The following is a 16,901-nucleotide window of genomic DNA, read 5'->3' on the forward strand; positions in this document are numbered from 1 at the left end:
ATTTCCTCCGCGAAGGCTATTGAACAAACAGATGAGACATTAAGACGCCCATCTGATTTCACAGCTGAACTATTGGGAAGCGCTGCATTAACGGGTCCGAGTGAAAATAAGCAGTAAATTAAACTGTTCAGTCCTCTTCTGCAGGCCTACATTAATCGATGGCTTATGATATAGTTTTGCTCGGTGTACAGCAGTGTATTGCATATTGCGATTTTCGAAGGTGAAAAAGAAAAGAGGAAGGTGACAGCAGAAATGTTTGAGGGGTGACAGACTAAGCTGAAATCACACCAAACATACGCAGCGAGGCGGGGCTGCCGCCTCCTTTTCATTTTCTGTGAGGAGCGGAGAATCGATTGCGCGGAGCATGACGGGACGGCTGACAGCAGGGGGCAGGAAGGCAGCGCGGCAAGAAAAGTTCAGATCAGCTAACTTTGACCCAGAGGAGCTGAAGAAACACACATTTTCATCTCTCACCAAACAACGTGTGTTTCCAGGTCCAGCCTGTGCTGTGAAGCATAGGGGAGTCGTTGGCTTCCCAGCAACACTGATACGATAAGATGGATTGATTTCTGGACTTCTAGTGAACCGACCCTTTTATGCAAGTTGATGATGGATTTTCATTGGATTTTTCATGGAAATTTTAGATAGCCCAAGTCAAGCAGCTACTATAACTCAATGCAGTCTCTATGTCTGCATTTCTGAAAAATTTTAGCATTTTCCTGATGTTCTCCATCCATATTCTGATATACGTATATAAATATATAACACTGGATTAAATGAATGTGTAATGTAAAAGCAGTCACTCGTAGTAATGAAGACACAAAGAGGTATCACCAAGCCTGCAGCCCCCATGAGCTTTAGAGCCTTACAGAGCGTTTAAGTCTCTTTAAGTCTTTTAGCTCAGTTTTGGTTTTCCAGTCAACAACTCTGCACAGCAGGAAGCGGTTTCCAGTGACAAATTACTAATAAAGCACTACCTGCTCAGCAGCAAACAGCAGACAGACGTAGTCAGAGAGCAGCTGGTCAACACAGTGGAGCATTTAAGGAGAGTGAAACTTACCAAAACATAGGAACACAACTTAAAATGAATGCTAATATTGCTCCTGTCTGCTGTATGTACCAATAGACAAGTAACAACAGTTAGCAACAGCTTTTTTAAGGTGATAAAATGTCGCTGTGTTTACAGCTTCTCGCACTGCCCCCAAGTGGCCAGAAATATATTATGCAGCTTTAACAACGAGAAAGCAATTAAAATACATCTCCAATAAAATCAAAGGCATGATATCCACTCATGAAGTGTAATCCTAATTGTGTAAAAATGTTCATTCTCAGAGTACACTGGACACTGGACAGAGTACACAACTACAGTGACTGTAGTTCTTTAGAATTAAAGTATTATAAAGGAAGCAGGTCTACAGACTGGAGGGTTTCACTCACGAATATAACAACAGCTAATTCATTCATAAAAAAACGCTCATGAAAATGCATGAATGCACCTTTGCCAACGCCTCATATGAATAAAGATTTACTGTAATTGCATTTGAATGTACATTTTTACAGCCAATTATCTTACTGCTGAAATTAAACACAGTTCCCACACCTGCCCACAGAGCTCATAAAGCCAAGCTGCAGTCCCAAAACAAATGTACTGTTTAATACATGCATACAGCGTAGTGTGCTGTCTGTCTGTCTGCAAAAATTAATATAAACAAATCCTAATATGTACCTAAAGTCAGAGCTACAGTAAACTTATTTTGTTTTCCTTCTGAGATGTAGCAGTTCTGCACCCCCCTGCAGACGTGTCAGTCAAGGAATAATGAGGCGTGCACAATCCAGCGCTCCATTTTATTCCAATTCCAGCATTCCCCTCTCATTTCTCTCCTCTCACGAACGCCATAGTCTCGGCCAATTAAGCTGATTGAAGCGCCGTGGAGTCCAATCAGGGACGGGCCCTGTCTGGCATCTGGAGTCACCGGGTCAACAGTTTACTATTCCTGCACTCAGCGTGCGAGAGATGAACTGCCGTGCTGAAAATTAGCATGGGAAATGTGTGTTTACTCATGTATATCAAAACACAGTTCTGAAAAGCTCTCGCCTTGTTAGGAGCGCAACTGCACGGTAATAAAACGAAAGAAAAATGACGCTTTTCTTCTCTTTAGTCAGCTCTTCAATTCCAGCATCAAACCTTTCCGTTTGCATTTCGATATTTGAGTGTGAGCAGTTTGTGCAGGGTACTCAGACAGACTGCTGTGTTATAATAATAATAATAATAATAATGTGTGCCATTCTCAAGATGGCCAATTTTCAACTTAAATTATGTACGTAGGTCCAGTCAATTACTGGCCAGATTTAGACTCCTGCACACTTCAAATGAAAAGGTTTACATCACCATCCTCCCGACAAGCCAAATAGGCTCAGTATAGTGAGTGGTGAACATTCGGCTTGTTGACACAGACATCTGCTCGCCAGACGAGCTCACCCAACTATAATAAGTGAATATGAGACGTCCATCTGTGTAGACGTGTTGAAAGGAACCCCGCAGTTAAAGGTGTGACCGCACCAGTTAACTACTAGAGCGAGCGGGGAAACAAAGACAGAACAAAGGGGGGAGAAAATTACAATGCAACAGAAAAATGACACCTGCAGGAGAGCTGGCAGTGCAAAAGTGGAAATAAAATATACAGAGTGGTCACTTATCACTTCCAGCAGTCGCCTCCTCCAACACACAACGCTTGCCTGTGAGAATGTGGCTGTAATGCAGCAGCAGTCTGATTCTGAAATGGGTTATGACACACGCTCAACACACCATTTTCATGCACACTGGATGTGTGAGTTCTGTGTGGTAATTCATCCATTTGAATAGCTTTTCAGAAAGTTCTTGACCTTTGAAACAGCAGTTGACAAAACAATCTCACCTCAAGGTCCATTATAGGAGAAAAGCTCCAGAACTGTGAGTATACGGACCCTGAGCTGAGACTGTTTGCTCATGATAACAGAAGCAAACACATAATCCTTGATTCATCAAGCTCTGATCAAATCCACAAACGGGATGCACATGAAGCTGTGCAAGTGTCATTCTCTGCAGTGAGGAAACATCATATAACTTAGACTCTAGAGAAGACTTTCACTGAGACGAATTCAAATGAAACAGACTTTTTTTCTTTCTGACATTTAAAAAGCTTGCACTTTGTGCCTTTAGTTAGCATTTATAAGCAGTATACAAATAAATAACGACTGGCTTCTCACACACTATAATCCAGATCGGGTTAGGGTCCAGAAGATGTCCACAGCTCCTCCTGTGTTCACTCACACAGCGGCTGTGTTAACAGACAATGAACACTGCTGTGCTCACATGAAGTCTCTCCTGATATGATATTGATATATTCAGAATTGTTAATAACTACTGTGCATTAATAAAAATAAAACAATGTACTTATATCTACATACAGCTCATTTATAGTGGGTTATAAAATATTCATCACGTGTTTGTACACTGCCTATAAATACTGACAGGGAGACTTAAGTAAAGTGTTCTCTAAAAAGGTACTGCTGAGGCACAGCCCATTAAGCCTGCAATGATAATATATATCTTATATATAGCTGATAAACAGCTGTATTTGATGGCATGTTGGCGACCACACATCAACATGTAGCAGGTTCTTCAGCGTCTCCTGGATGAAACAGAAATTTACAGCACTACTGGGTTTGTTCACAGTTAAAATGCCACTGCAGTAATAGTAGCAGTTTGATTCCATAAATAAATAAATAATAATATATTATAATATAATAACACACACACACACACACACACACACACCCCTACTTGATGTTCCTTTAATACTACAGGGTCATGTATGTCAGGGCCACTGGCTATACATTATATAAGTGATGAAGACACTGGAAAACATTGTGAAACCTCTTTCGGTCCACACTTTTGTATCAGTACAGTTTGTATCGCAGGTTTTCTGTTAGAAATCTGCAAAGATGAGAAAACTCTGGTGACAGCCTTGACAAATCAACCGCTTTCACGGGCTGGTGAGTAATCCTCACGAAGAATCAACTGATCTTCACATGTGCAGTCAGTGCAGCGCTCCATTAATGTCTAACTTCCCCCTGTCATTATAGCTGCATAGAAACTGAGTTTAAAGCTCAGTGAATGATGTCTCCTACTGCAATGCGCTCTGGGACTTGGCATCCCTCCTAAAGTTCAGTCTTTTTATAGTTTTTCATTTTCACAATGCAATGTCTCATTATTTGTACTCTACCAGGATAGTTTAATGCCCATGTAATTGTTGGAAATACTCCAATGGCCCTCCTTCACATAACATGATCGACAGACAAAACTGTGTTCAGCTAAAGTCTAAATGACACTGACATCACTGAGACGGAGTATAACACATACAATAATTCACATCCTAAACCAGAATGTATAGTTCTTTCATTGAAGAGATAACCCCTGCAGAATCCGTGGTGTGTGTGTGCGTGTGTGAGAGAGTCTCTGTTTAATCATGATGCATTATTAGTTCATAACTGCAGGAGAAACAAACCGTGTGATCTTAGTTTAATCAGTCATTAACATAATCTATCGCCTGAGGAGTGACCCTACTGCCTGAACAACAATCCATCATCAGCACACCAATAAACACACGGCCATTTTTCTCATGATGAAGGACTCAGTGGCATCATACCCAGAGCGAGCACAACTCTCCATCAAGATAAACATTATGAAAGAAAGTGCAGACTGGATGGCCTCCGTGTTATCTAACCCAACGATGGAGTGAAATTCGGCTCTTTCGTCCGATATTCAATGTGCAGCAAAGCATGAGACAATGCATCAAAGTGACAGCGGCACACCGGGGTTCATGTAGTTTCACGAGGACAAAAACCAGCACGGCACGCAGGAGCAGAGGAAAGACACAGTGCTTTAATGCGATGATAATATGGAACACACTATAAGCTAACGAGCTGCAAGATACTCAAGTGTGAAGACTGACTGACTGATTTGGGACAAAACAAAACTAAAAGTCTTAGTCCCGCTAGCGGCAGCACAAAAGGGTTGACAGCGAGAGCGTACTTACTTAAAGTCTCATCAGGAATGCAAATGCTACATTGGTCCACTGGGAAACACAGCCATGACACACTCCATATCAGACTGTGATACTTCTCGTGCACAGGACGGAGCACCATTGTCCCGATGATCTATTCCTGTAGATATGTTATCCAACTAATATATCTGGCTTCCAGGTTTTCATGTTACTTGTCTCAGTAAGCACCGATGAAGTGACACGTAGCTGTGACGTAGCCTTGACGTAGCTGTCGTAGATGAGAGCTGGCTTGTCTGCTCCGGCTCGCTCACTTTTAGCTCACGTACTCTGGCATGAGTTGCTGAACCAGCTCTTTGAATCCCTCGGCCTCCACCACTCTGGATGGATGATGCCATCAGTGGTGGAATCTGAACTGACATCAGTGGCAGGAGCTCTTAACCCCAAGCTAAGCTAAGCCATTATTGTAGTGTGGAACCAAAATATTCTCCACGGTTGACCCGAGATCCAAAATTTTTCTTCTGGAAATAACAATGTAAACATCCCAATATGACCAAGTACCACGTACTAATAGTAATAATCAATGATGTTTGTCTCATAAACAAACAGATGGCAGTCAGTGATGGCTTGATGAGATCTTTATACAACAACAGTACTTGAACCATAAATGAAGCAGGTCACTGTTTATCATGTGTGGATAGTCTCAAAGTGCAACAACCACCACATACACATCATTATAAGCCAAATGAGTACCAACATATGCTGCTTTAACTCCAAATTAAAGCCAAATGACTGATAGGGAAAGGTGGCAGCTGTCATCAGATGCATCCTAAAGCAACCTGTTTTATAAATCTGTTTTATTCTAACGAGAAATAAAACACTCAAAAACACAATACCCTGACAAACAACAAGTGACCACACACACCCCTGCATCTCCAGAGCACCTGTAAGTATGAAAAGGTCACTGCTGACCCCTGCTGCAGATGTTTCAAGCTGGCACAAAGTGAGAGACCGCTTGGAAAAAGTACTTGGTTAAGGTCAGGAGAAGGTCGTCAGTCCCACCTTTGCTTCACAGAAACAGCTGCACAGCCGGCCAGGTCCTGGTCAGGTAAATGCAAGTCTTTTCAGGCGTTCAGGTGGAACAATCATCCATTTCGGCCCGGTGAAATGTAAATGCTCTTCTTTCTGTGAGCTCAAACTGCATCAATAATAGCTCAGATCATCATAGCGGTATGATTTCAACATTGATGAGGACTGAAACACAAACTTTTGGATTCATTGACCAATCTCCAAAGCCGTTTTTTTTTTTTTTTTTTTTTTGCTGAAACGAATAAAAGTGGTGAATTCGGTGAGGGAGAGCTAAAATGAAGCAGTGTTAAATGGAGTGAAAAGGGTGCACCATCTGCCAGCAGGCGTGGAAAGAGCCCCAATCTTTTCCACTAAGCATCTGTACAGTGTCGTCCTTAATGGGCTGAATCAGGAGACAGCATCAACCTGCACTGTGGCAACGGCCACAGAGGACGGTGAAGTTCCAGAATTGTCTTTGGCTTGTGTTTTAATGAGCAGCTGTGTTGTACTGCAGGGCCTCTGTGTGTAAATATAGGACTACTGAAACACCACTGCAGCCACCATAAAACGACATGCGTGCAGCGCCTTTGATGCCGCTCAGACATTTCTATACACATGTTTTGAAGTCAGAATTTGTTTCCTGCTTGCTGGTATATTGGTACTTGCTAAGCCACAAAGTCTATATTTGGTCAAGCAAGCAAAGCGCGACCACCGCAGCTGACTGTGATAGGGTGAGAGACCTGTCAATCAAGGAAGCACACCCTAAATCATACTCCTCTTCAAGCCTTAACACTGATTCTAGGGAGCACTGCTAAGACAATGAAAGTGCAGGCTGAAGCAGCTGCGGCTCAGCAGTTTCAGTGAACACGGTTCCTCAGACTTCAGAAGAGGCTTCTGCAGAGGCAAAAATGTCAGTGTTTTTACGATTGTCTTAAAAGTGCTGATTCCCTTTTATGAGTGAAAGCAAAGAACAGAGCTGCGTGCACAACTCAACTCATGAAGTCAGGAATTTCTGAGTTAACTACCAGGATGTTGCACTGCAGCCAACAACCTGTAAACAGCAGTGTAGCCTCAGACACTCTATTACAGTCTGGTTTACAAGCTGCGATGTTTCACCTCAGGCAGATGGACAAATGGCAGAATACAGTAAATAGGTCCATGTAATGTCCATTTCTCCAATATTGCATGTGTTAAAGCAGTGCAGCGCATGTTGCATAGTATTTGGGGCAGCTCAGGAGGTGGAGCGGGTTGTCCGCTGATCTGAGGGTTGGCAGATTGATCCCCACCCTCCTCCTGTCCACACGTTAAAGTGTCCTCGATCAAGACACTGAACCTGCACTACCTGCACTGTCCAATGCATTTCGATTTTTTCAGTTCCAAGCACGGATATATGCGGATGAAGTCACGAAGGGCATCCAGCATAAAGAGCCTATGCCTAATCAAACATGTGGATCTCCGTGCTGGCTTGGGTGGGGCCCGTCCTGCCAGTGAGCAGATGATCAGTGACCCCCAGCAGAGAGCAGCCGAGAGAAGACAACATGCACAATATGATCAATTCTGACAGAGAATGACTCTCTAAACTTTTAAATTAGTTTACATTGAATAATTGTTGCTGCACAAAAAGTTAAAATGATCCAGATTTCACTAGAATAAGAAAACAGAGCCGTCAGGAGAGAACAAACAGAAATGTAAGTGCATTTTTACTTTTCTTATTCCACAATCATCTCACAACCCCTCAACAGTATGGTGTTACTCTCTGCAGGGTGCTGCACAGCCAACATTATATTGTCAGGAGACAGTGGACTACTACTATTAACATATTACCACAGAGACTAATCAATGATACTGACTGATTATTTTAAAGTTAGGAAGGGCTGACAGGACACAGCATCAACACCTGAAGGACACACAGCAGCTTTCTGGACTGTAAAGGACTCCCTGCCATGTCAAACAGCGATGATTGAATTGCTTTTGAAGTGTGATTTTGGGAGAGGGACCCCTGATACTGAACACCGCTTATATGAATGCTCGCTCAGTGAAGTGTTCCAGAGTGTGGCAACGAGTGTGTGTGTTGAAGTGCAGATCAGCTACTTTCCAAGACAGACGAACACAATCCATGCAAACACCCTGTCGAAGCTTTATGTTTAATATGACTGAAATCATGTCATCATGTCATCCTCCTGCTCTCAAATTAGGATGCGTTCAAAAGCTTTAATGATAATGTTTTCAAACCATATGAAGCGGCCTGGAACTTCAGGAAAACAGTCATTTGTTTGGAAAACATTTTCATCGAGTGATCTTTCCACACCTATAAAACTGGACAGAAAGGGGCTGAGTAATGAGTCACGAAAACCAGCTCCTGCACAGCCACTGGCAGTACCGGAAATGTGACTGAAGCTACAATTTGCTAAAGCAACAGCAAGGCAATGCCAGATAAATGTCACTGTAACAAAATGCAGCAATTCAGTACATTTACCGAAAGTGTTGACAAAGTGCAGGAGCAGATTTTTGCTCCTCTGCACTAATACTGGGGAGGACAGAGGCCAGAGCCAAGAGAGAAGAGATTCTAATCAGTGCACCACAGATCAAACTAAAAATTCTACTGGGAACATAAAATTGAACATGTACAGTAGATAGTGTGTGTGTGTGTGTGTGTTTGTGTGTGTGTGTGTGTGTGTATATATATATATATCTGGGATATATATCTGGGATACCTCTTATACTGCTTGGGGCAGCTGCTGCATCCACAGGTATTGTTTTATATATATATATGCTCCAATAATAAATGAAATATTTAATTGTGTTTAAACTGTTCACCCCTTTCAGGGTAATCAGCAACTGCTCATAAACTCTACACAGCAATCAAATTACTGTCAGAACTATGTCTCTATTATTCTTAGCTACATAGCTCTTTCCAGGAAGCTGAAGGAAACTCTTTTTTTAATTCAATTAACTATTTTTTTTAATTCAATTATTCACATGAAATGAAAGACCAGCAAAATAAATGCTTAAAAATAAAATTTCATCACAACATGAAAAATAAATGATAAAAATTCTGTTATTATTTGTCCGATGTTGACCCTGACTATTGTCTTTGGTCTTTTTTAATCCACCGAGCATCAGATGCTGCTTGCTGTGACGACCTGTCCTCGGTATTGACATGACGCTGGTGACTAATGTGCCTTCAGTAGCTTCCCCTGTAATGTAATTGTAAGGGCAAATGCTAGCTTGTTGCTGGGCTTGTAGACACGGTCTGTGGGTGTCAGTTTCAAACCGATCCATGAAAATGTCATTGAGACGCGGCCCTTCAGCTGACTGCATATAATCTAATAAGAAGAGCACTTCAGCGGCGGTCTAGATGAGGTCATGCTCACTCTGTTCAATTACAGCAGAGCCGCTAACAAACTGCACTCGAGCACCGTGCATGGGCCGAGAAAAGTTAATGGTGCCCCGCGAGACGGCTTCCGCTAGATTTTACCACAGATCGTCGTGTTCAAGCAGAAACTTCAACGCACTTTCCAGAGAGAGCCACACACACAGCTCTCTGCTTCTTGACCAATAATTATGGAGCAGTGAGCCTCCGAGTGTGTGCCTCTGAATGTTAATCTGATCTAGCACCAGCGGAGGCACTAATAGCTTTAATGTTGCCGATTAGTAAATAGGAGGATGGTTGAGTGTCTGCACTTCTTCACAGTCAGTCATAAAACACGCTAATAACGGACATTAAACAGCTATGTGGTGCTTATCACAAGTGAATCGCTGCTGACTTGGCGTGGCATTTGATGATACGATATCCTCAACGCCGATGCACATTTAACATGATGCAGTCACTTTCTTTCTGAGTGAGACGAGACGATCGATATCAATCTCGTGTCTGTGTGTTGAGCACAGATATGGACTCTCAGCATGAAGACTGGAAGCAGGAGGCGACAGCTCGCCTGGCTCAAAGTTCAAAAACCTCAGACTCTCGCTCACTGATAGGGCTGTATGGTTTACATTAGCCCGAGTTGTAATGTGTGGTTTTGGAGGAAGTTTCGTGTTAGAATTACATCTCGAAAAACGACGATTTACCCTTCCACCCCACCCTTCTGCTCTGTCTCCAAACCTGTCAGACCTCACTGTGACAACAAGACTGACACAGGTGAGCTACACAGTCACTGCAGCTGTTTGTGTTCATGTATGGATAAAGCAAACAAGATACATTGTGTTTAATTTAAAGATTTAAAGGCAGTGGTAGACTTTCACTCTGGAACGAGCAAGGCTTTAAGATCAGCGAGGACCTCTAAATTCATGCATGTATTGAATGAATATTAAATGATCTCAGCATTAACTGGTATCTGTACCAGTGAACTGCATTTCAAATACAATGCAATGCACACTTTGAGAAATGACAGAGATAAATAAAAGCTCCAGTATTTAAGGTTAGGCTATAATGCTGTTCTCATTGTGATGGATTTATTAGAAGCACGGTATTCATGCTGGCTGGTTCCAGCGCAGCCTCTGTTACATGGCTGCGCAGGAACAAAGCCGCAAGCCCTATCAACAGATTAGAAGTCACAACTCAGGCATCGCACCAATTCTGTAAGTAACAAAGTCAGCGGGAGCCGAGCGACACCTCGCTCTGCTCCCTCAGAATAATCCTAAATTATTCATGTGAATCTCAATGAGGCTGCTGTCAGCAGGAAAAACACATATTACTTATGTAAATCTTCAGTGGCAAAAGGTACGAGCTGCGTTACATAACACGTGTAGCCTGAACTGTCACCCTCCTGCATGATGGAACATCCCGACACCCCCACCAACACCAGCGCCACATGGCCTCATTCACTCCATCATTTCTTTCTACCTGTTCATTTAGGTTAGCAGCACCTCTAACAAGCAGGGGGAACACGGCTGAGTGACGGCTCGCTCATGTCACGTTACAGAGGGACGGACTGTCACGCCGTCGACCAGCCTCACAAAGGCTTCTGTGTCACATGACGTCAGGGACAGTCATTAGACCAGCATCAGGATGACAGCAGTGGAAAAATAATCAAAATGATTCTGTACGGTTTCAGCTGTGCTTGAGGTTGATGTTAGGAAGCTAACGCTTTTGAACTGAGGTTTAGGTCAGGTTTAAATAAAGAGTTTAATCTTTACGTAGCCAAACCTTGACTCCTGGCAGAAGATCTGTTGCATAATGTACTTTATAATGTGTTCATGGTGGCTACACTGACTGGAAAAAGTCTTTTGATTAATATTGTAAGTAACCAAACAGTTGCTGTGGTCTATGCTCAAACCAGAGCCCCTCTCTGGCAGGACACCACCAGTAACTTTATGCAAATTCAAATCAATATTTAAACATACAGTTTAATAATGTGCAACTTACAATCAGGAAACTTGTACTACAAAAGCTAATTTTCTTGATGTAAGTAAGCAACTGGGGAAGTTTCATAGTAATATCTATTACACTAACTGTTACATTTTTTTCCTTATTCACCTGTAGTGTCTTAGCTTTTGTCTAAAAATGTATGGAGTTTTACAGTACATACTTTTAAAAGCTGTTACTCAAGTTTTTTCTCTCTTACTGAACCAGAAATCTCCACTTCAGTAGGACTTATACACACTAAACTTTCCAGTTTTAGTCCTGTCTGTGCTCTGAAGGTTTTTTAAGGCAGGCGTTTGCTCATATATCATTCACAGCTGACGCAGCTCATTATTTTTTAGTTTTAAGAAGTCCCTCTTTTGCAGCTTGGCACATACTGCTGGTCTTGGAGTCAGCACACACAACTGGGAAAATAAGACCTTAAGGTCCTAACCCCAACCCTGCGGCCAGGTTTCCCTCCCCTCTGTTTTCAGGGCCGTCATGTACTGACTCTCTTCAGGTTCAGTTTGATTGAACTTTGACACTTGAAACTGTGAGGCTCTCCAACATCCAGCCAGTTTGGAAGAGGCTGACTGACTGACTTTATGTACAGTATGTTGAAATATTATGGGCTGCACAGCAGGAGGATGCTGCTGTGTGTTTGATAGAAGTGTATATGAGCGTCTCAGAGTGTAAGACCCTGATTATGAACTCACACGGCCGTTTTTTAGTCAGACTGGGGACCTTTGTTGCATCTCTCTGCCTAGCTTCCTGTCACCTTTTCACTAACGCCATCTAATAACAACATAAAATGCCCCAAAATAAAAACAGAAAAATGTGCAAAATTCATAACTTGTGGCAAGCTGTTGTCAGAAAGCTAGCTACCTCCCACAGTTTAATCTTACAATATTGTCATCATTAGTTTCTGTCCTGCTTGCTTTTCACCACACCATGCCAGTAAATTTTGCCTGACAGCATCCGGTTTAACTGCACCTGAAGTTCCAAATGCTCACATCATTTGTTCTGCAAGCTCTTTGTTTTGGTTGCTGCTGTGTTTTACTGCAAGAGGTCTGTTTCCTCATGGGCTGATAAAAACCAAACCACCTGTGTTGCTGACAGCCAATGAGAAGGGAGCTTAAATGTAGTTAAAATGCAGACACACCAAACAGTGAAAATGCCCACATTGAGTAGACCAGTGGGTCCCAAACCTTTTGGTTTATAGCTGAGCAGCAGTGTCTTTTTTTCTTTTTATAATTTAATCACCATACAACCCTGAAGTTTTATCTCATGACCCCAACCCCGAAGGTGATGACCACTAGAGCAGACCATCAGCAGGATTACTAAAATGTTACAGCACGTCTCGTCTCTCCAGGTGACCCCGCTGTCTCCTTTTTGTTCGGTCGTCCGCCTGATCTGTTCTTGGTTACAAAATCTCTCCTCTTTTCCATCCACACCTCTTTAGCATTTAAGACTGTGCTGCTCATTAATAAATGCCCTGTGTCCAGCATTATTATGCATACTGTACCTTCACATTGTCTGGATGGAGACCCCCAGGGTGTTTGTCCATGTACTGACACAGGTCTGTGTGCTGTAATATAAAAGCAAAAGGGCACAATGTTAATAAAGTATCATGTTATGGATAAGCCTGAGAGGCAGAATAATCTGTAAATGTTAGAGGCAATGGGATATTTCCAAATACAACAAAAATAAAGTGTTCTTTGTGAACAGGAGTGTCCACATACTTTTGGCCAGGTGCATTTCCTTCCTGCTATCCAGGCATCTGGTTCATGTTCTCGCAGTGTGAGACGTGAGGGGGTTTGTTTGAAAGCTGAGCTGACGTCTTCTCTATCAGAAAGCCACCATCTACTGACTCATGAGGCATGCGGCGCTACACTGGGCCGCCCTTCACCTCTGTGTTTTGGTAGCAGATTGAGGATGGATGAGGCAGCGGCTCTGAAATCACACTGATATTTACAATCTCAGCAATCTCCCGCTGCTGCCCACACCAGCAGAGCCTCCTCTGCTGAATAATTCAGACAGATGCTCCAACGCGGACCCGCCTGTCCATCTCACACGTTCTCCTCCATCTCTCAGTTATACATTTCTTTGTTTTTTCCCCTTCAGTTCTGTGCCCCCTCTCCCTATGTATGTCACCCACTCCCTGTCAATCATCATTAGGCTTTGAGAGGAGAACAATGAACTGATTTTTCTGGCTGAAAAGCTCTCTGTATGTAAAACAGCACAGGCTGATTACAGCTGGAACGAAAGATGATGGATCGACATGAAGCCAAACAGTAGTCCAACATAGCTGCACAGCTGGGAACTTAACATTCAATCAAATACAAAGCAAAGCGATACCTCATATTTAAAAGGTGTGTGTTCCATCACCATTGGAAAAAAATGCACCAATGCTAAGATATGAATAATCAGAGAGGATTTTATGAGGAGTCTTCACTGACTTCTGTGTTGAAACTCCAAAGCCAAACCGATCCCTGCTCTTATTCTTCATTCAAACACGACCCACTGAGCTCCACTCATATCTCACCACACCTCCTTCAAAAGCAGAGCCTTTGACATGGTGTATCTACCAACAGGGGGCATTGCACTGCCTTCAGCCTCATTAAATGCAGAAGTGATAGAGCGCTGACTAAGCTTGTTCTGGTCGAGAGTTTTGGCCTCACTCAGCATTTTAAGATGAACCGGAATATTGACCTGAATATCAATGTGACCATCAAAAATGGCCGTCTGTTGGTACATGTGCAAGGGGTTAACCGAGGATTTGGACTGTTCTCAGTACTGCAGTTTCAGTGTTGTGCAGAAAGCTGAAGTGAAAACTTTTAACTAGTAAAGATCCCCTGATTAAGTTTTTCTGCATCCAAGGCTGAGCAATAACTCAACAGTAATGCCTGGACAGGATTTGGGAAGACTCACATCGAACATAGAGGTTTGTTTGCAGTTTCCACAACAACAGCACCTTAAAGGGCTGCAACATTTGAAAAATGTTGAGCCACTCTGCTTTTTGCTTGCTCTGTCCACACTGTGGACTAGTTTCTGGTGTCATTCTCACAGACTATCAGAGATAAAAATGGATGCAGGGGTTGGGATCCACATTGAAGCTTCGCTCATGGCGTCCTGTGGTCGTGGCAGTTACGGGAGGTGGGAGCAAAAATACTGGTGGAGATGACTGAATATGTCAAGCTCTTAGACTGTTGCTTTTTAGTTTACTTAGCTAGCAACACAAGTAGCGTGGTGGCTTGCTACTGCTTTAGGTCAACAGGAGGTTAACTGGGTTGGTTGACACAAGAATCAAGTGACACTGAATTGTTAGGGCCAAGACCATAATCAGTATTTGAGAGATGAAAAAAAAAAAACTTCTATCAGCATTACACCAAATCTGAATCCTGGATCAGATCCACAGATCAAATCAGGACACATCAGATGGGCTCGACGACCCCAATTCCTAAAAATCCTTTTGGAAATCAACTGAAAACAGTACTAAGAGTACTGTAAGAGTAGAGTACAGTACTAAGGGTATGAAAGGAGCATCCTGGAAGGGCTCAGTCGTTCACAAGCCAGGCTGGAGCGAGATTCACCACTTTGTGAACACATGATTGGATAAAGGGGATTACTACATGTGTTCAGGAACACTTGGTGAAACCAGCGTTAGCAATCACAGTTGGTTAAAAACACAGCGTGCTAACGTTATGGATCGGGGTTGTAGTTGCCACTTGGTTCACAGAGCATGAGGATCACAACTGAATTGTGCTTAAACTATCCTACAGAGATCAAATTACAAATATATCTTGAAGTTTCTAGCAGACCTGGATTAGCTCCAGCTTAACTGACTTGCAGACCAGCGGAGGACATCTCAAACCCTCGTATATTTTAGCTGCATCTGTAAACTGCAATCAACTGCATTTCCTAGTTGAAAGTTTTCCTATAGGCCATAAATACTTTAATGGAAATCCTTTGCTGTCGTTTCTGTCCACAGTACTCGACAGGACAGTTGTGGAAACTTACTAAAACAGTGACCTTCCAATAAAATGGCCGCCTGACTTCCTGTTCTGGGCACAGACACACCAGCCTCTGGTGCTTCTGGCTGCCATCCTATGGCACCGAGCAAAGAGTGGAAAAAAACCCAGGCTGCTTTAACATCCTCCAAGTGTTCTATGAACAAGAGTACGCCAATCAAAATATCCACAGCTCATGTTTCTGAGGGCAGAGTATTAAAAACTGAAACCCAGTCAGCGAGCAGACGCCGAGGTCAAATCAATCAAACAGAGGACGCAAAGACGAGTGTGACCCCTGCGCCCTTTAAAACTGTGGTTTCTTTTTCTTTTGGACAAACGCTAAAAACAGATCCTCAAACTAATTTAAGACCAGTCTGCAGTCCGCCCATGAAGGGTCCGAGCGTGTGATCTCAGCGTGGAAGTGTGTAGCCTCACCACATATTCGAAGACCAGAGTCAGGGTTTCCTTGGTGTGGATGATGTCATGGAGGAGCACGATGTTGGCATGCTTCAAGCCTTTCAGAAGAGATGCTGCAGAGAGAGAGCAGACAGAGACAGAGAGTTAATGGGGAGCACATACTGAGACACCAGAGGACTTGCTATGATCTACGCCTTCATTAGCTGCATCATTAGAATGCATCACAGGCTCTCTATGAGCCTCACTACATACATACAGGGGATTAAGAACAGATTAAAAGGGAAAAAGAAAATACAGGCTGGATTTACTGTTCCAAGTTCTCACACTCATTTGTCAACACATTTATGATGAAACAGACACTGTTAATAAGCAGAGCGGCGAGATGACGTGCTGCTGAGATCAGACTGCCCATTACTGCACTGACGGAGCTTCTTGCAGCGTTAGCGAGGAGGGTATGATCAGCACTCGTTAAGACTTTCACGTGTAATTTGCTTCATGTGCAATGTGGGAGGATTGTGCAAATAATAGAAAGAGATATAAAAAGCAACGCATGGTGCAGTCAGGAAAGGTTTATAGAATTTGAAATTCAGAGCTTTGCGTGGGAAAATTATCCACCACTAAAAACCTGGTGCACTTAACTGAGTTTGGGCTTGAAGGCAAAAAGTTGCACCAAGTTTTAGCCTGATTGAAACCCCCAAATATTATTAATAATAATCAGCCTCAGGCAGTATCTTATTGTCGGGTGTATGCAGGGCTGTCAACAGACTTGCTGGGGCCCGGGGACAAGAGACCATCATAGGGCGAATCAGGCTTTGGTCATGGTGATCGCGTGAACTTTCAGTGTTAGCGGCTGTTTCGCCATGTTTAGAGTTTATAACAATGACAGACTTGCGTAAATTTCCCGCTTCAGGGCACGTATGTAGCATAGCCTTAAGTGCGTCAGAGCGGGGTCAAACCATTCTCTGCTAAGACGGGGGGTAGGGGTGTTGTGCAAAAAAAGGAAAATATATATATTTGAAA

At 42.9% G+C, this 16,901-nt stretch overlaps 1 protein-coding gene across 2 annotated transcripts in view; it reads right to left on the reverse strand.

Moving 5' to 3' along the window:
• The window catches only part of cdk14 (cyclin-dependent kinase 14), a 173,668-nt gene that overhangs the window by 92,821 nt on the left and 63,946 nt on the right, over positions 1 to 16,901 (reverse strand). For both annotated transcript variants that reach the window (XM_041941703.1, XM_041941704.1), the window contains 2 exons: positions 15,900 to 15,994; positions 12,980 to 13,042 (listed from right to left, as the gene is read on the reverse strand). In XM_041941703.1, coding sequence (XP_041797637.1) covers positions 12,980 to 13,042; positions 15,900 to 15,994 — 158 coding nt within the window. The remainder of the gene's footprint in view (positions 1 to 12,979; positions 13,043 to 15,899; positions 15,995 to 16,901) is intronic.

This window comes from Chelmon rostratus, chromosome 8 (genome assembly GCF_017976325.1).
Source record: "Chelmon rostratus isolate fCheRos1 chromosome 8, fCheRos1.pri, whole genome shotgun sequence".
Classification (NCBI taxonomy): Eukaryota; Metazoa; Chordata; class Actinopteri; order Chaetodontiformes; family Chaetodontidae; genus Chelmon; species Chelmon rostratus.